The sequence below is a fragment of the Medicago sativa genome, chromosome 5 (genome assembly GCF_051527215.1).
Source record: "Medicago sativa cultivar Bolivia chromosome 5, Bolivia_mono, whole genome shotgun sequence".
NCBI lineage: Eukaryota > Viridiplantae > Streptophyta > Magnoliopsida > Fabales > Fabaceae > Medicago > Medicago sativa.
The window spans coordinates 77098984-77124690 of NC_140753.1; the positions used below are offsets into that span (position 1 = coordinate 77098984).

Below are 25707 nucleotides of genomic sequence, written 5' to 3' on the forward strand. Positions count from 1 at the left end.
TCGTTTTAACACTTTATTTTCTTTTCATCTCTATTTTTATTACATTGCCAACAATTTTTTTTAGTTTATTTGTATGGATGAATCTAGGAGATAAAGGACAAATAGACAATAAATTGGCCGGCTTATACATACATGGGTATCAGTCGCCTAAACAATAACAGAGCAAGTAACGGATAGATGGATGCCACCCACCCAACACTGAATATGGATGTCACATGATGCTTGTACGATCTTGACCCAAAACGAATATTAGTGTACGATGGTTCCCATAAGTCTTATTGTTTTCAATTAAAAATTGCATTATTTTAACCTATGTTTTGATTAAATTTGACTTCTTTCGCCAGAGGATAAACATGTGCAGTTAATGGATAATTACTACATTGATTTTTATTGGTTGATAGTTACTGCATTCATTGTTTTTGTCCAAAACTAACGAGCAATTGGCAACCCAATATAGAGAAAGTTGAGTGAAAAAAAAATGAATATGGAGAAAGTGTCGGTTACTATATTTGTAACTTAGAGAGTGTCACATGTGGTGTACTATTGACGAGCATGATTGATAATTGTTCAAAACATCAAACTACAATGAGATAATCGCAAAACCGATCTAAATTAGACCGCGAACATCTTATCATATATATCATCTTGACTATAATGGTAATGAAGAGTAATATCCGGAGATTTTATTTGTGGGATAAATGAATGGATTCAACGCTGATTGTTAAATGATCATCCTATCTATCATATACCTTAATAATGACTTTCTATGGATTATTTTCACGAATATAATGTTCAATTATTCATCATCAACGAACCACATAAGTTATACCACATTGCATGCATCTTTTGAATACTAATTGCCCAATTTGTATCACTGACCATTTAAAAAGTTTTCCTGCTACAAAAAAAGAATAAAAATACACTGCCACAGTCTTCTACAGATGGATGAAAAGGACACCCTGCCACACCCGCAACGCCATATGAAAAACTAGTTCCAGGAGTGTGTTGATTTTCTCAAATTCACGATTATAAACTTCGAACCTATTTTCAACAAAAAAAAAAATCCAAACTTTTAATAAATCCTCTTAGAGTAAACATTCCACTTAAATTTATTTTTCCTCCCATACTTAACGGAGTAAAACATACTGTATTTTAGTACTTCCATGTCAAAATCCAAAGTTTTAGTCATCAGTTTCACAAATTTCATTCTAGAACTCAGTTTGAGACTAATTTTTTTATGGTGTGTCACATTTATTAATGTTGCGGAATTACATTTGATATATGAAATGTTGATTTGGATGACGACAACAGATTCTAGCGGCATAAGTTTACACTTGATCAATTAATTTGATTAAAAAGTAGCAATAGGATTTTTAGTCCAAAGACTAATGTTTATCTTTACGAGAAAATGCATATCAAATGTGGTTGAGGTTTGACAAACCATGTAAAAAGTTCGCGGGGCATTTGTCATACATCTTCTCGTGACGATAAGCATTACTCGTTTGACTAACCAGTGAACACGTCGGCAATCGCTAAATTTCGCGAAAGAGTTCTTTGCGATGGATAGCAAAACTCTATGTCAAAATTAGCAATATTACATCATCCAATCTAATTTTACATTGATGAAAATGACATATCATAAAAAAATAAGTCACAAACTTTGTGTCCAAAATTTATTATTTCACAACATGAGTGTGAGTGAATGAAGCACCAACATACTCTTAGTTTAGTGTTTTGAGTTAATTCGTTAGACTTTCTTCAACTAAAAATAAAAAATAAAGCCAATTCTACATATACTAAAATAAGCCAATTCTACATAAATAGATGATAAAATGGCCGTCTCTATTTTTATGCTATTTCCCTTGAGCATTCTTTTGAGAAAAAATAAAATTCCTCAAATCAAAAAGCTATCATCTCTAGTCTCTACCCAAAATTAAATTTTATTATGAAAAAAAAATAGAAGAAAAAAAAAAGAAAGATGTAATTAATAATTTCAATCCTTCAACACTAGTTAATACAAATTCACAAGTCAATCATCAAAAAGTAACAAGATAAATAAAAACTACTAAGATAATGATGATTATATTATAGAAAGAAAAAAAAAAGATTAAACTAACTAGAGAAATAGTAATTATAGAGTTGAATTAGAGTACATAAAGATACACATTACACAATCAGTTGTTTCACTCTCAACCATCGATCTAGATCAGACGGCTGATAGCTGTAATCCTTCTTCTGATGTGTGTGTATCTTGGGACGCTAATCGGCCTTGTAGTTGTTGTGAAGATCCAGCTGCGATTCATGGTCACCAGCAACGTAATCAAGAAGACCCTTATGAATTGAAGCATCAGTTTGAGGTAAAGGAGAAGTTTTTGTAAAGACAAAGACAAGGGCAAGAACAAGTGCTGTGGAGAGAAAGAGTGGCCAAAAATAGGTGAAAAGGGTCACCAATTTTGGAGCCATAGCTATGAGAGAAAATAGGGTTATGCATAATAGTAGTGCTGCTATGAAATGGTATCTTAGTTTTAGAAGCTTTTCTGGGATCTTCATTAGTGATAGTGAGTGTGAGGTATAACACTGGTTGAGTTGGGTTGAGGTTGTTGTGCCACTTATGTTGTGTGTTTGTTTTTCTGTGTTTAGATTTACTAGATTAGATTCTCACTCACTCACTAACTGTTCTTTTCTTTAGATTTTTTCCACTTTCAACTTCCCCCACCGTTTTCTGTATTTTATTTTATTTTATTTTATTTTATTATCATCTCAAATGGTTCAGAATTAAAATAGCATTTTCCTTTCTATTCAAGTGTCTAGAGTACTTTACCGCTGAGCTATTCTTCTATGGTCACAAGACTAAACAAATAGTCTTTGGACACACTTACTTGAAGATATTTTTTTAAACAAGCCAAAATGGAATTATATACCAATAATAATAGTAGCTCCCAAGTACAAGGTGTGCCTCGAAAACCACTACACCAATACAACAAGAATCAAAGCCTAAACCAAAGAACGTAAAGCGAACATAGGGTGGTTAGCCAATGCCTAAACAAGCTAACGGGCTTGACCACCACCTCTGAGTACCAAAAACAAATATGGCTTTTTCAGCCGTCGACCACACTAAGGACAAAGATTTAATCTTATCAGGCAACCTAGGAATATCAGATATAACATTATTGAACAGGCGATTATTGCGTTCGTTCCACAAAACCCAAGCAGAAAGAAGCCAGATTAATTGCAAAAACGAACGCTTAGCCTTACCAACACCTGCCATATGAGTAAACTGCACAAAATGATCAGCTACATTATTAGTATCCGCCCCCACAAAGCCAATCCAATGACGTAACTGCTGCCATACAAAAACACAAGAAGAGCATGATATAAACAAGTGGTGAGCCGTTTCAACCTGGCCACACCCTGCTACATAAAGAGCTGAATCTGTCTGTAAAATACCTCTATCTGCCAAATTTGCTTTCGTAAGTGGTCGATTCCGCAAAAGCCGCCACGCAAAAATCGACACTTTTAGCGGAACCTGGTGATGCCACACAAGATCTAGAGCGCTATCCACATGAGCAATGTCAGCAGAGGTTAAAAAATCATAAGCTCCTCGAACAGAGTAACCCCCCACAGGTTCAGGAAGCCACATCTGGAACATTAGGAACCAGCGAAACATCAAATAGTAAAGCCCTACACTCCCCTAATAAATGCTCCTCCCAAACCCACAACCGACGTCTCCACCGCCACCCCTCACCTCCCTGACCAAGGCCAAGAGAGAACATACTAGCAACTGTCTCCGATTTGTTCTCAGCCAACTCAAACAATCTAGGGAAACGCTCATTGAGAGCCAAACCGCCCAACCATCTATGAGACCAAAACAACGAATCAGCCCCATTGCCCACCCTCCTCACCACATTGTCCCCGAACCACCTACCCCCAACACCACCACCCCCATCACGAATCCTCCCAACCTCCCTCCACCAAGAAGAACAACTTCGGCCCCCTTCCTCCAACCTCCCACCTACGTCACCATATCGGGCGACTAACACATGATACCACAACCTATCTCTATCCACCAACATCCTCCAACACCATTTACCTAGCAATTAAACTCCTTCAGCTTCCTCACCCCTAAACCTCCAGACTCCTTAGAGGAACACACAATATTCCAACCTATCCAAGTAATTTTCCTATGGTCCTCACTCCCCCCCCCCCCCCCCCAAAAAAAATAAAATAAAATTATTCAACAAAGATTCAATGGAAGAGATTATACCTGATGGAGCTTTGAAGAAGGAAAGAGCATAGACATGCAGAGAAGTCAGTACTGATTTTAGAAGGATCAAATGGCCGCCAAATGAGAGAAACCGGCTATTCCACCCTGACAGTCTAGATTTAATATGATTCACAACCGGATCCCAAAACGACAGTCTCCGAGGATTTCCCTTATAGGCAAACCAAGATACAGAAAAGGAACCTGCCCCACTTTACAACCCAACACCATCGCTGCATCTTCCAACCAGGAATACGAGATATTGATACCCACCAAGAGACTTTTGTTAAAATTCACCTTCAAACCGGACATCGACTCAAAAATCACAAGAGACGCTCGAATAGCACGGACATTAGCCCAACTCTTTTGACCCAACAACAGAGTATCATAAGCAAATTGTAAATGAGACACCACCACCAGGTTTGCTGCCCCTACCGAAAACCTGTGAACAACTGATTGTCAACCATAGCTTTCATCAAGATGTTAAGACCCTCAGCCGCAAGAAGAAACAAAAAAGGAGAAAGGGGTTTCCCCTGCCGTAATCCCCTATGAAGAGAAAATTCATCTGTCGGGCTGCCATTGACTAAAACAGAAGCTGTAGCAGTACCAATACACTCTCTAATCCATTTCCTCCACAAGGCCGGAAAAGACATTCGTTCCATAACTGCACTTACATGAAGATATTATCTTCAAAATATTTAATTATTTTGTTATCAATTTTCTTTTCATCATTAAAAAAATACTTGTTACTATATGTTTGATCTTGTGACCATATTAGAATTTCTCACCGTAGACTCTATAAAATACAATTGGTGTTTAAATAATATTGATGTTTTCCTAAAAAAAAATATATTGATGTTGATCAAACCAAATAATTAGGTTGTGTTCGATGAAATTCATCAAACGATGAATTGTTTAAAAAATCTTGTATTCGGTTTATGGATGAAAAACTTCTTGACCAATTTTACTTACCACTAAGTCGAAATGTAAATTATCAAGGTCTTTTTCCTAAAAAATCAAAGGCTCAACACTAAAAAAAAGTTGACACTAATTTAAAGTTAAGGACAATGTCTTATGCACACCAAAAATCATTGGGGTGGGGTGTTTTCACCTTAAGACAGAGAGAAAAAATAATGATATGACAAATATAGTAGATTGATAATGTGATAGGAAAAAAAATGATAGAGATAAAATGTTGTTGCGCTTAAGTGATAGGAAAATAAAATATGTCTAAATATCATTGTTGTAAGGTTATTGAGTATCAACGAATAATCGAGAACACCTAAGTTTGATCAATGATAGGGATGTTCGCGGTCAATATTGGTTTTAACTAAACACATTACTAGCTCAGTTGGTATGAACAATGCATAATATATGTAAGATCTGGGTTAAAACCCTGACCACCAGAAAAGAAAAGAAAAAATGTAAAGGCCAAAAGATTATATATATATATATATATATATATATATATATATATATATATATATTAAAATCACATGATCAACACATAATTTTTTTCTTTAACTATATTAAAAAATATATAAAAATTCACATTTTTTTAACCGGGTCGATCCGTAGGTTTCCAAGTTTTGAATAATAAGCTTGTTATCCAAATCAAAACACTTTAGGTTTGAGGGGGTTAGTTCGAGTTTGACCCAAACTTGAACGAGTTCGAGATTACCGATTGATTTGGGGTACTAGGTTGAACAAGTCATCAGAGTACGTGAACACCCTTAATCGCCAGTTACAAGTCAAAACAATTTTTTCTTTTATTGGCCACCTGGTGTGAATACATGATCAGGACTAACATGTCATCCAGGGCACCAGAATACAACTTATGAGGATGTGATGACGCTTCCTGTTGTTCAACCTCCTTATGTTGGGCTCATGTAGTGACTCGGCTGCCTCAGGCTCAACCTCGGGGACATAACGAGGCTCAAGCTCCTAAGACAATCTGAATCTGTCATGTCTAGTCTTCCTCGTATACTCCTCTCTAACCGAGACAGTCATAATCAACGTGTTTCGTCTAATGCGATCGGATGTGCGTCTATATCTAAAACGTTCATAAATACATAGACAAATCAAAATGATGAACAAAATTCTAATAAATATATGAGAAGTAACTCTTGAAACACATCTTTTCTCTAGATTTTTTTTTTTTAATAATAAAAATTTAGAACGAGAGAATATGGATTAAGATCATCTCCATCTATTACACACTTCCTATGCATGAAGATCTTCGAGACACTAATTTTAAAATTATATCTTGTTAAAAAAAAAACTAATTTCAAAATTATACTCGTAGAAAAAATGGTTGTATTTTGAAAATTCGTCGGAGAAGTATAAAAGAAGAGAAAAAAAAGGGGGTGCAAATAGAAACTTTCCATTTGTTTATTAGTAACAACTAACAAGCCCAAGTGTGAAAGCTCGAAAAAATGGCGCCTGTGGCAGCGAGAAGTGCAGGCGCTGTTGGCGTCGGAACCGCCATCTTCATCTCCCTCGTCGCCGCATACTTCTTCTGCGACCGTTGCTGCAACCCATCGAAGAAGAAGAAGAAATCAAAGAATGGAATCATTGACGCCATTGGTAACACTCCTTTGATTCGAATCAACAGTCTCTCTGATGCCACTGGTTGCGAAGTAATTAATCCCTTTTTCATTTTTTCATTTTTATTTTCTGTTACATTAATTTTGATAGTATTTTTTATAACTCAGTAATTTACTGTTTAGATTCTTGGCAAGTGTGAGTTTTTGAATCCTGGAGGGAGTGTTAAAGATCGTGTTGCAGTTCAAATTATTCAAGAGGTAACTTAACTAAACCCCTCTTTCAATTATTGATACTAATTACATTATAGTTTTGAAATTCTGTTTTTTACCTTTTTTTTCTGTATGTTGTCTTATCTATTACTGCATAATCACTTAGTATTAGACCATGTTTGGGTAAGCAACTTAATTTACAGCCAGGGCCATTCCTATGAAATAGGAGGCTCGGCTCTCTTTTTAAAATAGGCCTAGTAAAATAAAAACGCAATTTTTTTGTGTAACTAAACTTCATTAAAAAAATCAGAATAAGAACTTCTAAACATCAAACGAAATAAAAAAAATTAAGTGAAAGAGAGGTGAAATTTACCTAACAATGTCGTTTGGATTTGTCACTACTTCGTTGTGGGAAGGGAAAACGAATGGTTTATGCAGAAAAAAAATGATTGTTGTGATTCTTTCAATGAAATAGCTTTCCAAATTGACTGATTAAGTGATTTTACAAATTGGGGTGGTTTGATAGTATCAAATTTATGTACAGAAAGGAGAACTAGAATCTAAAAAAAACTCAAACGTGTGCTGAAGAAAGAAAAAGAAGTAACATATATTTTTTTTATTTAAACGGGGGGTGGGTATTAGACTTAATTTTTGGGTTGAGGCCCGTAACATTTGGAGGCCCGGCTTGGTAGAGCACCTTTCACTCCCTCAAGGCCGGGCCTGTTTACAGCTTATAGCATTAACACTTATCATGATAAGCGGTTTTGTATATGGCTAAAAGTAATATTGGTTATGGCCAAAAGTTAATTGATTTTGTAATATTGATTATGGCCAAAAGTTGATTATGGCTAAAAGTGAGTTGATGGTAAAATGGCTTATGTTTGGACACATTTATGTAAAAGTGAATTGAATGATAAATTTGAATCTAAAAATCTATTCTAGAATCGAAAGCCTTCAAATTCCTGTTCAAGAAACAATGACTTATGTTTGGAACATTCATGTAAAAGTGCGAGTATGTTTGTTTGTTTGGTTCCACTTTTGGAGTAGCCAAAATCAATTTTAGAGGCAAAATCAGAGTGCATGTATGTTTGACTGTTTAGTTCCACTTTTGGAGTAGCCAAAATCAATTATAGATGCAAAATCAATTCTACTCATGAGTAACAAACATGTTCAAATCAATTTTGCTTACTCTAAATTGGAACCAAACAATCAATCATCCACGAAAGTAAGCTAAAAACAGCTGATGAACACGTCATAAATGTTCCCATGGATAAGCCAATTCAAACAAGCCCTTTTTTTTATAAAGGATTTTTTGCAAGGGAAAGTTGTAACTTGTAATTAGATTTTAGCCTATAAGTTCTTAATTGTATATATTAGAAGTTAATTCAATCAAACTCTAATTTAGCTCTGGCATTTGGGAGAATTGTTTCCTTACAATCTTCTTGCCAAAAGAGGATTATCAATGTTTTGGGTCATTTCGTTTTTCTTCATAGTCATTGCTCTTTATTTATTGCTAATGTATGGCTTTTGTTTCATGTTTCCTGTAATTTGATTGAGCAGGCTTTGGAATTTGGGCAGCTACGACGAGGTGGAATAGTTACTGAAGGGAGTGCTGGAAGCACTGCAATTAGCATTGCTACAGTTGCTCCTGCTTATGGATGCAAATGTCATGTGGTTATTCCAGATGATGCTGCCATTGAGAAGGTGTGTATATATATGTATGTGTGTGTATGTATATATATATATATATATATATATATATATATATATATATTCTATGATTGTAATCAAGTAACTCTACTATGCTTTGCTTTCAGTCTAGCCATAGCCTCTAATTTTTGTACATAATTGCGTTTTGCGAGGAGCCGAGAAATATTTTCAACAAAAATGAACTCGAAATTGATCTAGATTTAAGACAAGCCAAAAACTCCCTTACGGAGCATTTTCTTTCTATCTGTTTTTTTTCTTTTTCCATGCTTGGTAATTTGTATGTGGAAGAAAATGATTGAACTAATCAAGAGAGGGTTTACACAACTATGTCTTATGTATTAACTTTGAAAACATTTATTGTTGTGGACTTGTGGTTGTGAGTTGTCCAGATATTACATTACTTGTTAGACCGTAAAAATTCATGTTAGTTACGGTTTCTAATTTACCTTGTATTCTGTATCTTGTCTATCAATTTAATTGAAATTTATCATATTTCCTTCTTAGTCTTTCCACTTTATTTCCTTGCATACTGAGGCATTTTTTTATTCTATTGCGACCATCCATCAGTCTCAAATTATTGAAGCACTTGGAGCAACCGTTGAAAGAGTACGACCAGTGTCAATCACACACAAAGACCATTTTGTCAATATTGCAAGAAAACGGGCATCTGAAGCAAATGAGTTTGCATTTAAGCATAGAAAATCACAACCGAATGGCACGGACTCGCAGCAAATAAATGGTTGTAAATCTGATGGACACGAGCACAGCACACTCTTTCCTAATGATTGTCAAGGCGGTTTCTTTGCTGATCAGTTTGAGAACCTTGCAAACTTCAGGGCCCATTATGAAGGTACAGGACCTGAGATTTGGGAACAGACAAATGGAAATTTAGATGCATTTATTGCAGCAGCAGGCACTGGTGGTACTGTGGCTGGTGTTTCCAAGTTTCTTCAGGTTCATCCCCTCTTTTCTTCATGTTTTAAATATTGTCATTTTGATTGTTGTAAAAATTGCCTGAATTTCTTGTCTAATGCTCAACAGGAAAAGAATCCAAACATCAAGTGTTACCTCATAGATCCTCCGGGTTCTGGCTTGTTTAATAAGGTAACGAGGGGGGTAATGTACACCAAAGAGGAGGCAGAAGGACGAAGACTTAAGAATCCATTTGACACTATAACAGAAGGAATCGGAATTAACAGGGTAACGAAGAATTTTGCAGAGGCAAAACTTGATGGGGCCTTTAGAGGAACAGATATTGAGGCTGTTGAAATGGCCAGGTCATTCCTTACTCTTTGCTTCGCCATCTTCTCTTATTATTGACGAATTTTTTGTTTGTTTCTTGTTCACTTTTTGTACTTGGCAACTGGAAGAAAGTATAAATGGATTGTTGATTTAATGTTTCCACGTGTTGATTTTTTTTGCGTGTTAGGTTTCTCGTGAAGAATGATGGGCTTTTCCTTGGGAGTTCTTCTGCGATGAACTGTGTTGGAGCAGTTAGAATAGCGCAATCAATTGGCCCTGGTCACACAATTGTAACCATTCTTTGTGATAGTGGAATGAGACATTTGAGCAAGTTTTATAATGCTGAATACTTGTCTCAGCTTGGTTTGACACCTAAAGCAACTGGATTAGAGTTCTTGGGTATCAAATGAGTGTCCTTCACTGAATGTCAGTAGCTCCTACTTCATTACCCAAGTGTTTAATGCCTCAGATAATGCGTATGGCTTTTTTCTTCATCGGCTGAGAGTGAAATTTGACTGGACCAAGCCTGGGAAGTTCATGCAAGAAGCCAACAAGTCCATCATGTTTCTGGTGTTATGATTGAAATATTCTTAGGGGTACGATATGGTTGATTCGTGGTTAGATTATAATACTACTATTCAATTCAAGTAAAATGAGTCTCCTTAGAACATTGGTTAAAAATAGTGAAAGAATCACATGTTTATTTGTTACTCCTTCAGTCTCCAATCTTTGATTTCTTGAGGTCTATATTTCGTATCTATTGATTTTTCAGTGGTTTTTGAGCCATTCACAATGTTGGTCACAGTTAAATTTTTGCTAAATCGGAAAATGAAATACTGGCGTGTACAATCTCATGGACATTTTAAATGACGTGGATGTCACATTGCAAGTGTCTTGTCAGTTTTTATCATATTTTACTTTTTCAAAATAAAATTCTTTTTGGGAATGAAAAAAAAAACTTGCTAAACTAATTTAACAAGATTCTAATTATTTTCTCTCAAACAAAATCTAATTATTTAATTAAAATACAATTGCGTACAATAAAAAAATAACTAAAATCAAATACAGTCAAAAACAAACTAAAATCAATTCAACCCTTCCTTCAGGGCCCCCTTCCTCCTCACATGTTTTTAAATAAGCTCAAAATACCAATGTGTAATGGATGCATCAAAGCCAACATTCTAATTGGTCTTCCAAACCCAAATGGAATAAGCTCAAAACTAGAAAACCAAATACATAATCACAATCACACAGCCATAATCAGCATAGGTAATTATAGTGAAAGATCAAAGTCACACCAAGTAAAAGCTGGAGAACACAATACATAAATCACAAGGCATGCAATTCAAACTGTCTCTAAAATTTATATTTATATAAATAATAATAATATTCATCAAGTTTTATTCATTAATGTCAAAATATATTGACTCATTGATCACAACAATAAACATCAATAGTAAATTAAGCATATTCTATTTTTGCAAATTAATCGATATAAGAATAAGAGCATCAACAACCTTTTCAACAACCCTAGCATATTTTGGGAATGAAGGGACATCAAAATGAACTACTTCAGCTGGATACTCCCCAGAAACACAATATTCAACATAAGCTATAATAGAACTCCCATATGAACGCACATCAAAGTAATCTTTGCTCTTCAAGAGTTGTCTAACTTGTCCAATCACATAAAGAACTCCTACATTACTCCCAAAATAATGCAAACAACGTTTGTAAAGGAATACTTGGTTGCGATTGCTACCACTTTGTGCCATTAGCTCTTTTATTCTTCTGAGAATGTTGGACGCATTTTTGTGAGCAACATCAAGTGTGTATGATGCAAGGCTAACCTCTTTCTGCACCAGGCTTTGATTTGATCAACGTGGAGCAAAATTTAGGATCCATTGCATCTTTACATATGGTATCCACATCTACAATTTTGTTTGAAGCAACATAGGAGAATGAAGCACATAAAAGAAACACCACTACAAGAGAAAAGAAACGAACCATATTGTATTTTCTTTTCTATTTTAGTGATGATTGATGATTTCTTACAACCATTCCTTCATGGTTTATATAGCAAAAAGTAACATGCGTCCATAAGTCCTAATTCAAATGGCAAAAATGTGTCAAATATTAAGTGACAAAAATGTAACAATAAGAAATTACAACTAACAAGCATTATCCAAATATAAAAGGAAACACAAAATTAATATTGAAGCATAAAAAAGAAAGTATTCGGTCCACAAATCCTAATTCAAATGACCAAAATGTTGAAATTGTGATGATGGACCCCGTGACCAGGGTTCGAACTTCAACTCCATCACTTGTTTGAGAATTATAATGGTTAAATAAGTGTTTGATATGTTCCTCTAAGAAAAAAGTGTGGTCAATATAAAAATCTCAAATTTCGTTTTTAGTCGCTTTAAAATGTTTCAACAAATTTTGATTTCAAATATTGTTTGTCAAGACTTTTTATTCTTATTTTTAAGTCAACTCATGTATGCCCTTCATATTTTTTAGTGGATTTTTTTCATATATATCTTTAGAATATTATAACAATCTCTCCAACAAAAATTTAGATTTTTTTAGCAGAATATTAATTAAATATGATTTTTTTTAAGTGTTAACAACTTAAAAATTCATATATAATTCACCCCTTGTTAAAAAAAATTATCTTCGCAAAAGAGATTTCTATAATGTAGTGAACATGACAACAAAAAATTCAAAGTTTAAAGGTATAGATGTTTCCAAAAATCATGATAAAAAACATTTTGGGGATTAAAACTTGCTGAAAAATCTCCTTAGATGAACTAAAAAAGAAATTTGAAATTTTTAGGAGGACAAAAATTTATTTCACCAATCAATTAATAACCATAATAAATGTTGGGTAATACTTTTTCTACGAGTAAACCACCAAATTGGTCCCTATCTTTGTACCAAATTCTCAAATTGGTCCATGACTCTATTAATAACTTAAAATGGTTTCTGTCTTTGTCAAACGTTTCACAGATTGGTCTCTGACTCTATTAGTTGTTTTGCATTTTAAGCCACTAACGTACCAAATAAGATCAAAAAGAAAGACATTATGTCATTATCCACTAAATGATATCCAAAAGACATTGAGTCATTAACACTCAAAATACAAAACAACTAATAGAGTCAGAGACCAATCTGAGAAACATTTGACAAAGACAGAGATCATTTTGAGTTATTAATAGAGTCAGGAACCAAATTGAAAATTTGGTACAAAGACAAGGACCAATTTGATGGTTTACTCATTTTTCTAGAAGTATTTATGTATGTTTCTTAACATGGAAGTAAGCTAATTAAAATTATTATTTTTAGAGAAACAATTATTTTGGCCAATCAATATTAGCTAAGAGTTGCTATTTTCAATGTCGAATACTAGCTTTGAGACCTAACGAATCAGTTAATTTATATGTGATGATGAAATACTTTTACGTTTAGTGCATTTGTGAGCCTCAATCAATAAATTTGATAAGTTTTAGATCCTCTATCTTATTTTATTCAGAGTCAATGTATTTATGTTAATATTTCTATTTAATTTATCACTTAATGATTATTCTATGTCTAATTTTAGGAGACCCTATATATACACACGTAAATATTAATTCCTACGCAAAATATGGTAATTAATTTTAAATTAAATATCCTTAAAAAAACTTTATATTAAATAATTACAAAATTAAAATAAAACTCAATTTCACGAATGCCTGTGAATTACTTATTGGGGTTTGCTACAATAGACCCACTCATTTTTATGAAGGTCTATTTTAGCATGATGCACCTTTTTGTTTGGACATAAACACCCACTTTGTATCCTTTAAAACACATAAATCTGAAGGGTAACCATGTAATTCAAATGGTTTAATGATTATTTCTCAATGTTGTTTTTAATTCTAGCTCTTCTTCTCCTTTATTCTTCTTCCTGATAATTTGTCGGGAACTTGACGAAAGCTTGAGGTCTCTCCATAAATCAACGACCATGTTCTAGATCTTCACCCAACAATTTTTTTTATCATCTTTGCTGCTTGTTTATTTTTTTTATTTTCTTATGAACTTTCTTTTTATTTCAATCAATAGGATGGTTTTTTTTCTTCTTTTTTTATTTGAGTGAAAGGATGAGTTCTTGAACATATTGGAAAACAGAAATTAGTTGCAGACAAGAAAGAAAGAAAGAATCGAAAATTGAACACCTAGAAACCATAACACCATAATACATTCCAAACCCAGCCGCCAATGAAGAGGAAGCCGCTGGAAAAGCAACCCAAAACTCACCCAACGATGTACAGAACCAGAGACGCAGTCTGAAGTTATTGAACAGTAAACATTGATTGATTTCGTTATCAATTGAACCACCACAATCATAAATCTTCTTACATATCTATGAACAACTTTTACATAATCAATTTTGTTGGAGGAAGTGAAAAAGGAGAAAAAGAAGCATTCCCATCATGTAAATTTCAATTCTCATCTCTGATTTGTTATTATATTCGATTGGATTGAATTTCTATTTTTATTTTCTTCCTTCCAATGAAATTAGTTTGGTTCTGTGATATTGAAGAATTTGAAAAGATGAACAAGAAACACAGTAAAGAAGAAAACGTGAATTGAGAGAGAGTGGGACCCAAGCAGAAGCTCAAAAAAAAGTAGAAAATATTCAAATAAAAATCATTTAAATCATCAATTACAATTATGTCCTTTAATTTTGTCTTTTCCAAAAAAACAAAAATGGGGTTTTTAGTCCTAAACAAAAAAGTGCATCATACTAAAATAGACCTTCATAAAAATGAGTGGGTCTATTGTAGCAAACCCCTTACTTATTACCATTTGATTTTTCTGTGATATCCCATGTATTATGGTGGGTGTGGATTAAAAGTCAAACACTTTTACTACAATACATGTGCACACTCGTGATGTACTGATGTATTTTCGAACAAACTTTCGTTGCTATCATATATATGGAGGGTGGATACAAATATTTTGCCTACAATACATGCATACATACATGTGCACAGTTGTGATGTACACCCTCCGGTCACTAATATAAGCAAAAGTTTGATTTTTAGATTCATTCATTAAATGACGTATGTAGTCTATAATAAAGACTACATACGTCATTTAATGAATGAATCTAAAAATCAAACTTTTGCTTATATTAGTGACCGGAGGGTGTACGTGGTAGATATTAAGATCTCTATAATTATTGGGTCTGCTAACAGTTATCCATGGATTATGTCAATAATGACACGTTTTAACAAAGGGTCCTGTTAACCAGTGCCCGGGGCACTGGTTAACATTTTCCTTTAACAAATATATATGTAATTCATTAAAATTTAATATAAATTACGAAATTAACAATACACATACTTTTTTTTTAAAGCAAAAATGCAAACACACATATATTTTTTTTTATAAATAAAACATATATATTTTAAATATTAAACTATTGCTATAATTTTTGTCAATGTGAAAAATAAAATATAGAGTAAATTACACTCCCCTCCCCTCAAAGATGCTTGAATTACACTTCTCACCCTCTTATGTTAAAATATACATTTCACTCCATTGAAAAGTAAAATTTATACTCCCCACCCCTATTAGATGCTTGAATTACAACCCTCTCCCTTAATAATTAAATATGCACTACACTTTAATTTATTTGAAAATAAATAAATAGTTTTATAATATATACTAATTTTGAATCACCATTTAAAATAAATAAATTTGTTTCTTTATAATTTAAATGTCAATGATAATTAAATTTAAATAGTTTGTTTTTAATTTTATAATTTGAAGTATAAAATTCACTTTTAAATAACCATACTTAATCGACTTTAGTAATTTTTTAGATATTTTAATTTTATTTTGGGTTGTTGAATTTTTAAATAGGGTTTAAAACTACATGTTAATAAAATAGTGAATAAAAAATAGCAAAAAATATATATGTATTCAAATTTTGATTATAATAAAATGGACCCGCAATACTATTTTTTTTTTCGAAGTGTGTTAGATTTTTTTTGGCTAGATTATTAGAAATAAAAAATTTATTGAAGGAGTAAAGCATAGATTTTAACATAAGAGAGGAGGGGAATGTAATTCAAGCTTCTCTCAAGGGAGGGGAGTGAATATTTTCTAATATGTTTTGAATAAGAGAGGAGGGAAGTGTATATTTTAACATAAAAGGGGAGGGGAGTGTAATTCAAGTATCTTTAAGGGGAGGGCAGTGTAATTTACTCTAAAATATATTTAAAGTTAATTGATCATTTGGTCCTCTAAATAATTTTTTGGTTTCATTTTAGGCCCTATACTACTGAGAAGACTCAGCTTATGTGAGACCAAAGACTCTAGCCCCTAAAAAAAACAATGCCACATATTTTTACTCTTAATATTCTTTTTTTTTTTTGGTACAATACTCTTAATATTCTTTAGCACGACCACTGAAAATACAGTTAAAGCTATGGAAATGCACATTTCTAACAAAAAATATTATTTAAATTGATAGTGAGCAACAACGATACGAAATTTCATAAATCAACATCACTACAAGGTATGTACAAAATGGAAAAACATAAGATTCACATTAACTTAATGATATGATTATCAAGTTCTACCAACAGTGGGTGATCATCACTGTCTTTTTTTTATAGTTGTCTTGAACATTTGAGTTGCCAACATTATGTCACTCTTACCTATACTATAGAAAACAATGCAAGTTAGAAATGTCACCCCAGATTGAAATCCAAATTTATTTATTAAAAAAGAAATATATACAAAATAATCAGCAAGAAAAAATTTGAGGCGCCGGAAAAACAACACGTTTGGAAGAAATGTGGGAATTCTGAGAAGTGATTTGGCGGTAGGTTGTGTGACGGCCAAAGGTAACACAAATCTGCAAGAGCAAAGAGAAAGTGCTTACTGTGAGAAAGGGAGAGGGAGAGGAGAAAGAGAGACAGAGGAGACTGAAAGAACAAAAATAAGAAAACTCTAATTGAGCCTCATGAATAATCATCAACCTGGTGTCAAAATAATAATAGTAATAATGTAATAGGTTAATATGTTAATGTCCTAAACATAAGTTGTTAAATGGATCATTCGCCGAATGAAGGAGAAAAAAATAAGAATGGATAGTGAACTGATAAAATGTATCTCAAAATTTAAGTCATTCATACATGGTTGCATATATATTGAATTGCCTAAAAAATTCTTGAACCTGCTTCACAATGAATGACATCCACCTTCCCCACCAACCAAAACAATATCCTATTTTTTTACTACATTATCAGTTACCAGTAATCACCACACGAGCAACCCCCTTGACGGAAAAGATTAAACCGATTTATATCTCTGATAACAATTTATCGTTGTACAACTTTTAATATCAACTTTATAACAGTATGACAATCTATACATACACGGAGATTTTTAAAGATGTGAATAGAACAAGCATGCGGAGTCTCAATTAGTCCATAAGCCAATGCTAGTCTTTTGCTATGTACCACAACCGTCGCTCTTTTTCATCATCTTCCACGTCAAGCAAAATAGCATTGCAATCAGAAACATATCCTGCATCCCTGGTTTTCTTGTTTAACCATTCAAGCATTGCACATATAAGTTTAATGTCAGGATGCATAGTGTCCCCCACACTAAAACAGTGAACAACACCTTGGTTCTCAACCCAGCTTAAGCCAGGTTCCTTCTTCACTTTTTTCTCTTGTATATTTTTCCTAACAAAAGCCACATCTCCCCATCTCCCTGCAGTGGCATACACGTTTGACAGAAGTACATGGCTTCCATCAACATGCAGATCCATCTCAAGTACATGTTGGGCACAAACCCTTCCCAGATCAATGTTCTTGTGAATAACGCACGCAACAAGCAATGCACGCCACACCATAACACTTGGCTGATATGGAATTTCTCCAATGAGTTTCATTGCTTCATCAAAACAGCCCAATCATCCAAGACAAACCATGCAAGTATAATGTTCTGTACATGGCTTAATGTCGTAGTCCCGTGACATCGATTCAAAGTAAGTTTATTCTTTGTATAACAATCCTGCATTGCTACACGCAGACAGGACACCAACAAAAGTCAGTTTATTAGGTCTGCAATCGGTGTGTTGCATCATGTCAAATATACTTAGAGCCTCCATACTCATGCCATGCATAGAATATCCAAAGATAATAGTATTCCATGAAACTTCGTCCCGTTTGTTCATCTTATCAAATGTTCGTCGGGCATCATTGATTCTGCCACATTTAGCGTGCAAACCTATCAAAGAATTTGCAACCCGGTGTCCTTGTTATACATTGTTTTGATGGTTAAGGAATGAATCTGAAACCCCAGTTCTGGTGCTGCTAAGCTAGCACAGACACTGAGAACACTTGTGTATGTCACTTCAGTTGGCTGCATGTCATGTCCAAGCATGTGTGTAAATAAATTCATCGCTCTCTCCCCATCCCCTAACTGAACATAACCAACGGTTATAGTGTTCTAAGTCACATCATTCAGATCTGGCAATTCCTTGAGCAATATCATAGAATTCTCAACTTCACCACACTTGGCATAAACATCCATGATGGCATTCAAACAAACAAATTTGAGTTCAGACCAAATTTCAGCACACAAGAATGAATCTGCTTTCCCAAATCCAGCGAAACTGAAGAGGCACTTGCAGCACACCAGAGAATGTAAAATTAGTAGGGACAACGGATGTTTGCCTCACTCAAAGAAACAAATCCAAAGCCTCCGTACTTCTGTCACTCTGAGCGTACCGTGTTATCATCAGAATCCAAGGAATAATATCCTTTTTCGGCATTTCCTCAAAAAGCTGTTGCACATCAACAATCTCCCCAGACTTTGTATACAACTCAAGAGATGCATTGCCAACATAGATACCATGATCATAACTACATTTCAAAGCACATCCATGAAAACTTTTCCCAACACCAAACGGCTCAAGACCAAGGCGGAACTTAAGCACAGCCGAAATGGTGAAATTGTTGGGCCTGTACCCCAAAATCCTCATCTAGTTGAAAAGTTGCAGTGACTCCTCATAGAAATAATTCTCAGCATAACAAGCTACCATCTCAGTCCAGGACACCATGTCCATGCAACAGATATCATCAAAAACCTAGCGAGCAACATCGACATTTCGACAAACGGAATAAGCCTCAATAAGGGCATCCCCAACAAAGGCATCAACATGATGCCCAAGCTTGTAAACACAAGCATGAAGAGTCCAACACAAGTGAGCCAAATCCATGCTCACCAGCAACTTGAGAAGTAGTAAAGACAAACGGGTTCAGCTCATGTCCTTCACTGAATAACCTGTGTTAAAGAAACACACGTCTTAGACTATGACACATACATTTATACAACTATCTATTGTATATTCTAAAAAAGTCTTTCGACTAATAACATGTGACGAATTTATCTATCCTAAAAAAAGTTTTTCAACTAATAACATGTGGCGAATTTATCTATCTTGCACGGGATCTTTACTACTATGTTTATCTATTTATCTATCTCTATTATATAGCCCTGTTTGGATAAACAACTTAATGTGCAACTTAATTTATCTATCTCTATTTATCTTTCTTATTTTGTATAAGCTATTTAGAACAACTTATGAAAATAAATTTAAAATAGCGTATGAACACAACATAGGTTGTTTTCGTATACTCAAATAAGTCAATTAAAGCAGGCCCGTAATCTAAGAAAAGCTTTTGGTCTATTGACACACGGAAAAATTCACATCTTTAATTTCTATTTTACCTGAGAATGATGTGAAGGCTTGATGGAATTGGTGGGAACGGGAGTAACCTCAAGTTGAAGTGATGAAAATGATAATGTCAGTAAGAAGCACTTCATCAAATAATTTCAAAGCAGCTTGCAAGGAATTGGATTGGTAAAAGTTAAGAAGAATGTTTTGAGTGATCAAGTCGAGAGAAGTGCCACGCTTGAGAATGTGACAGTGGAGAAGCTTTCCGGTGTTCAGGTCGGCACCGTTTCGAATAATTCGCTGGAGCATGTGGGCGTAGGAATGAGAATCCAAAGCAGTAAGAAATGATTGGTGATTAATATGGCGACAGTGATGATGAAGTAGCTGTAGTGACAGTTTTGTACTGTCACAAACTATACTCCTAATCATGTTTCATTTACTCTTTTCATTCATTTCTTTGGAGTGAACCAAATGTACATAATATGAGTGAAATTTGCATGCTTCAGTTCATTCGCGTAAAAATAGTTAATTTGTTCAGCAAGATAAAAATATATTTAACACTATCAAGATCATGTAATGGGTTGCAAAATTGACACACTGAAGATGGGTTTTTTTGAATAATACTGATTTCACTAATCTCTACTAAGAGTGACTATGGCAACCAAGAAAAGTTGGATGAGATTATAAGAGATCTTTCCTAGTTTAACTAGAGGTCAAGGATTCAAATTCAGCCTTGAAAATACAACGGTGTTTTATCACTCATTGTGATCTTATCATGCTCAATGGATTAGTCTCTGTCATAATCTCACTCATTCTTAATATAATTGTATATAATTTTTGGTGAATATATCTTTTAAGGGTGAATAAGAGTAATTATGTATTGAAGTATAATAAACTGAGATTAAATGTCATAGATATATGCTAATCAAAAGAAAAAAGAAAGATGATAGATATATGAAAATTTGCCATGCCAATAAACCACACTGATATATTGTTAAGTGGACTTGAATCTCATCCAAAAAGCTAACTCAAAGGATGAAGGTTCTTAAACATATTTATACATCCAACTGTTCAGAATTCTTAGCAATGTGGTACTCCAAAAATCTTCAATATATATTTTATGTGAAAGCGTGTTATTATCTACATGAAAATGTATTGATATTTATTTTTCAATAAAAATAATTATTAAAAAGTCAAATACAAATATGTCATAAAGATATTGAATACATAGTTTACAAGAAAAAACATTGATATCGTTTTTTGTTTGGCTCTGGAAAATTTATGGTGAGGAGTTGGCATTTTTAAAGTAGTGAAATGCTTACATCACTTTGTTTTTGACAGTCAATGTTCTAATTTGTAAAAGTGGGTATTAATATATCAAGGTGTGATAAATCTGTTTTTGACAGGAAAAGGTGTGATAAATCTTAAAAACAAGTGTTAATTACTAAGAGTGAAGAATGAAGATACTCAATAATGCTTGAGTGTGATGACTCTGATTTTTTTTAATTTAATCAAAAGTGTTGGATTCAAATACACATCATTGGAGATACAGAAACATTCAAAAAATTATTGTTCAATGATCCTAGTCGTATCAAGAGATTAGTGTTTGCAGTTGCTCACAAAGGATACTCAATTTACCCAACAACAACAAATCTAGTCTCTAGATAAAAATAAATAACAAAAAAATAAATGTTACGTATTCCACAATGAAATTATATAAATTGACAATGTAAACTTCTTTTTACAATGCATCCAATCAAATCATTCATATGATGTCAAAAAAATAACTCATATGATGTCACTTTTTTAATTTAGATCTTAAAATATATTTACAAATATCTATTTGCAAGATTTGACTGGATGTGGAAGAAAATACTAAGTTCTTCCACCTTAAAGTCAGTCAGAGGAAAAAATGAAACTGGATTCACACTATTAAGGATGCTAGGGGTTTTGATCAACTCTGAGCCTAAAAGAATTGAAAACATTTTTGTTGATCACTTTAAGGATCTGTTTCAAAGCTACCCTAATCAGAACATTGATGAGGCTTGTTGAGGTGTTTAAAGACAAAATAACCCAAACTATAAAGGACACCCTTGAGCTAGATGGGCTATTAGTGAGCGCAATGCAAACTGGCTTTGTGCTCCTCCCCCACCCCCATTGTATCCGATCTTAGAGATATGAGTCTGCTTTAGTTTCTTTGGTAATATGTTTTGATTCAAAACTCATCTTTGTAATTATGTCTCTAAAGTCCCATGACTAAGAATAGGCTGACTTTAGTTCAAAAGATGCCCAACCATCTACGAAAATCAAAATAACTTGTAAATATTGCTCAACACAAATGATTTAATCATAACATGCATGTCTCTCCTTTAACCACTGGGAATTTAAATCTCCATGGCATGCCTTTTTAGTTTGTCATGACAATAAGACACATTTGATTACCAACATTTTCAAGGAAAGCAGGGAGCAAAACTGCAGTTAATAAAAGTAATAACAATAGTATAAATGATTTCTATTTCTTTAGAGCAATCGTAATAACAATTAACAATAATCTACTTAACCTTCCATAAGAAAAAGCAATAATGCTTAACCTATTCGTGACAACAATGCTACATATCCACAAGTAATAACATAATAGGTCAATATGTTATTGTCCTCAACAGATCTTGTTTTGGAAATAAATCAAACCTCAAACGGAGAAAAAAAACATGGGAATGGTTGGTGAACTGATAAAAATATACCTCACGATTTAAGTCATTCATCCAAGGTTGCATATATATTGAATTGCCCAAAATACCGTTGAACTTGCTTCAAAATGAATGACATCCACCTCCCCGCTAAACTAAATAGGTTATATCCTATTTTTTGACTACGTTATCAGTTACCAGTAATCACCACATGAGCACACCCCATGACGAAAATGATGAAACCGATTTATGTCTCTGATAACAATTTCTCGCTGCACAACTTTCGAGATCAGCTTCATAACAGTATGACAATCTATACATATACGAAGATTTTTAATAATGCGAATAGAACATGATAGCGGAGTCCGAATTAGTCCATAAGCCAATGCTAGTCTTTCACTATGTACCCACAAGTGCCGCTCTTTTTCATCATCATCCTCCACATCAAGCAAAACAGCATTGCAATCAGGAACATACCCTGCATCCCTGGTTTTCTTGTTTAACCATTCAAGCATTGCACAAATTAGTTTAATGTCAGGATGAGAAGTGTCACCCACAGAAAAATAGTGAACAACACCTTGGTTCTCAACCCAGCTTAAGCCAGGTTCCTTCTTCACTTTTTTCTTTTGCATATATTTTCTAACAAAGGCAACATTGTCCCATCTCCCTGCAGTGGCGTACATGTTTGACAGAAGTACGTGGGTTGCATCATCATGCGGCTCCATCTCAAGTACATGTTGGGCACAAACCCTTCCTAGATCAACTTTCTTGTGAATAACGCACGCACCAAGCAATGCACGCCACACCATAACACTTGGCTGATATGGAATTTCTCCAATGAGTTTCATTGCTTCATCAAAATGGCCCAATCGTCCAAGAAGCCAAACCATGCAAGTATAGTGTTCTATACATGGCTTAATGTCGTAATCCTTTGACATTGATTCAAAGTGAGCTTGTCCTTTGTATAACAATCCTGCATTGCTACACGCAGACAGGACGCCAACAAAAGTCAGTTTATTAGGTTTGCAATCGGTATGTTGCATCATGTCAAATAAATTTAGAGCCTCCATACTCATGCCATGCATAGAATATCCACAAATCATAGCATTCCATGAAACTTCATCCCTTCTGTTCATCTTATCAAATGTTAGCCGGGCATCATTGATTCTTCCACATTTAGCGTACATATCTATCAAAGAATTTGCAACTACAGTGTTCTTGTTATACATAGTTTTGATGGTTAAGGAATGAATCTGAAGCCCTGGTTCTAGTGCCGCTAAACTAGCAGAGGCACGGAGAACACTTGAGTATGTCACTTCAGTTGGCTGCATGTCATGTCCAAGCATATCTGTAAATAAATTCATTGCTCTCTCCCCATCCCCTAACTGAACATAACCAACGATTATAGTGTTCCAAGTCACATCATTCCGATCTGGCAATTCCTCAAACAATTTCATGGAGTTCTCAATTTCACCACACTTGGCATAAACATCCATGATGGCATTCGACACAAACACATTTGAGTTCAGACCAAATTTCAGCACACATGAATGAATCTGCTTTCCCAAATCCAGCGAAACTGAAGAAGCACAAGCTTGCAGCACACTAGCAAATGTAAAATTATTAGGGACAACAGATGTTTGCCTCATTCGAAGAAATAAATCCAAAGCCTCCTTACTTCTGTCACTCTGAGCGTACCGCGCTATCATCAGACTCCAAGGAATAAGATCATTTTTTGGCATTTCCTCAAAAAGCCGCTGTGCATCAACAATCTCCCCAGACTTCGCATATAACTCAAGCAATGCAATGCCGACATACAGATCATGATCATAACAACCTTTCAAAGCACAACCATGAACACTTTTCCCAACATTAAACGCCTCTAGACCGAGACAGGACTTAAGCGCACCTGAAATGGTGAAATTATTGGGCTGGTACCCCATAATCCTCATCAGGTTGAAAAGTTGCAATGACTCCTCATAGAAACAATTCTCAGCATAACAAGCTACCATCCCCGTCCAGGACACCATATCCTTGCAACAAATATCATCGAAAATATGGCGAGCAACATCAACATTGCCACGAACAGAATAAGCATCAATAAGGGCAGTCCCAACAAATGCATCAGCATGATGCCCAAGCTTATAAACACAAGCATGAAGAGTCCGACACAAGTGAGCCAAATCCATGCTCACCAGCAGCTTGAGAAGAGTAGTAAAAACAAAAGGGTTCACTTCATGTCCTTCTGTGAATATCCTGTGTTGAAGAAACACACACACCTTTAGAATACGACATGTGCATTTATACAATCTATCTCTATCAATTCCTAGAAAAGTCTTTCAACTATCGCCCCACCACCACATTTATACGGTATCTTTATTAGTATGTTTATCTATCTCTATATAGGTCTGGTTTGAGTGCACAACTTAATTTGCAGCTTATAGCATAAGCGCTTATTATAAGCTATTTTCATAACAAAAGATAAAATCAAATTAATTGCTTATGTATAAGCTATAAATTGTTTTTAGAGGCTATTATGGAGAACATATGAAAATAAGCGGAAAACAACATATGAACACGTCATAAGTTGTTTTCACAAGTTCTCCCAAACAGTCTCACAAGTGTTTACAATAGATAAACTCAAATAAGTCAATCCAAACAGGCCAATAATCTAAGAAAAGCTTTTGGTCTAACGAAACACAGGCAAATTTCACATCTTTCTTTTTCTACTATTTTTCGCCAGTGTTATTAAAAAGGAGAACTTCACCTGAGAATGAAGTGAAGGGCTTGATGGAATTGACCAGAACGTGAGTAACCTTGAGCTAAGGTAACAAAAGAGATGGTGTTTGTTTGGGGCATTTCATCAAACAGTTTGGAAGCATCCTGCACGGAATTGGATTGAACGTAAAAGTTAAGAAGAATGTTTTGAGCAAACAAGTCAAGAGAAGTGCCACGCTTGAGAATGTGGCAATGGAGATGTTTTCCGGCGTTCAAGTCGGCGCCGTTTCGAATAATTTGTTGGAGCATGTGGGCGTAGGAATGTGAATCCAAAGCAGGAAGACATGGTTGGTGTTGATGATGGATAATATTGCGACATCGATGAAGTAGTTGTGACAGTTTTGTACTGTCACGAACTATTGTCCTGCTAATCATGTTTCATCATGTTATTTGTCTTGCTCTTTTCATTTTTATTTCAGTTGGAAGTCACGTAATAATAGTTTAATTGTTCAGCATACGAATGAATTGCTTGAAGCATCATTTATAGACTATATACCACTAACACCTCTCATTGAAGGTGTC

General features: G+C 34.4%; 4 protein-coding genes and 1 pseudogene across 8 annotated transcripts; 1 reads left to right on the top strand and 4 right to left on the bottom strand.

The window, feature by feature from the left end:
- Positions 1 to 1957: 1957 nt before the first annotated feature.
- LOC146925210 (uncharacterized) lies at positions 1958 to 2722 on the bottom strand. The gene has a single exon (XM_085710184.1). The coding sequence runs from the start codon at positions 2548 to 2550 to the stop codon at positions 2260 to 2262; it is 291 nt and encodes a 96-aa protein (XP_085566310.1). The 5' UTR covers positions 2551 to 2722; the 3' UTR covers positions 1958 to 2259.
- Positions 2723 to 3028: 306 nt separating this feature from the next.
- LOC146925211 (uncharacterized) lies at positions 3029 to 4923 on the bottom strand. The gene is made up of 3 exons (XM_085711942.1): positions 4704 to 4923; positions 3661 to 4033; positions 3029 to 3554 (listed from the first exon to the last, which is right to left on the bottom strand). The coding sequence occupies exons 1-3, from the start codon at positions 4921 to 4923 to the stop codon at positions 3029 to 3031; spliced, it is 1119 nt and encodes a 372-aa protein (XP_085568068.1).
- A 1757-nt stretch (positions 4924 to 6680) lies between these two features.
- On the top strand, positions 6681 to 10679 carry LOC146925212 (Pyridoxal-5'-phosphate-dependent enzyme family protein). Of its 2 annotated transcripts, XM_085710186.1 has the most exons (6): positions 6681 to 6900; positions 6991 to 7065; positions 8578 to 8721; positions 9295 to 9681; positions 9769 to 10004; positions 10157 to 10679. In XM_085710186.1, the coding sequence occupies exons 1-6, from the start codon at positions 6697 to 6699 to the stop codon at positions 10377 to 10379; spliced, it is 1269 nt and encodes a 422-aa protein (XP_085566312.1). In that variant the 5' UTR covers positions 6681 to 6696; the 3' UTR covers positions 10380 to 10679. The 2 variants fall into 2 exon arrangements, with proteins under 2 accessions (XP_085566312.1, XP_085566311.1); XM_085710185.1 differs by having other exon boundaries at positions 9295 to 10004.
- Positions 10680 to 17139: 6460 nt separating this feature from the next.
- LOC146925214 (putative pentatricopeptide repeat-containing protein At5g13230, mitochondrial) lies at positions 17140 to 21341 on the bottom strand (annotated as a pseudogene). Its single transcript, XR_015010447.1, has 2 exons — positions 19774 to 21341; positions 17140 to 19326 (listed from the first exon to the last, which is right to left on the bottom strand). The product of XR_015010447.1 is annotated as a putative pentatricopeptide repeat-containing protein At5g13230, mitochondrial (transcript).
- On the bottom strand, positions 17140 to 25648 carry LOC146925213 (Tetratricopeptide repeat (TPR)-like superfamily protein). 3 transcript variants are annotated; one of them, XR_015010445.1, is made up of 4 exons: positions 25175 to 25648; positions 22462 to 24663; positions 19774 to 20020; positions 17140 to 19326 (listed from the first exon to the last, which is right to left on the bottom strand). XR_015010445.1 is itself a non-coding variant. In XM_085710187.1 (2 exons), the coding sequence occupies exons 1-2, from the start codon at positions 25558 to 25560 to the stop codon at positions 22602 to 22604; spliced, it is 2448 nt and encodes an 815-aa protein (XP_085566313.1). In that variant the 5' UTR covers positions 25561 to 25648; the 3' UTR covers positions 22253 to 22601. The 3 variants fall into 3 exon arrangements, 1 of the variants encoding a protein (XP_085566313.1); XR_015010446.1 differs by lacking the exon at positions 19774 to 20020; XM_085710187.1 differs by lacking the exons at positions 17140 to 19326; positions 19774 to 20020 and having other exon boundaries at positions 22253 to 24663.
- Positions 25649 to 25707: the final 59 nt, after the last annotated feature.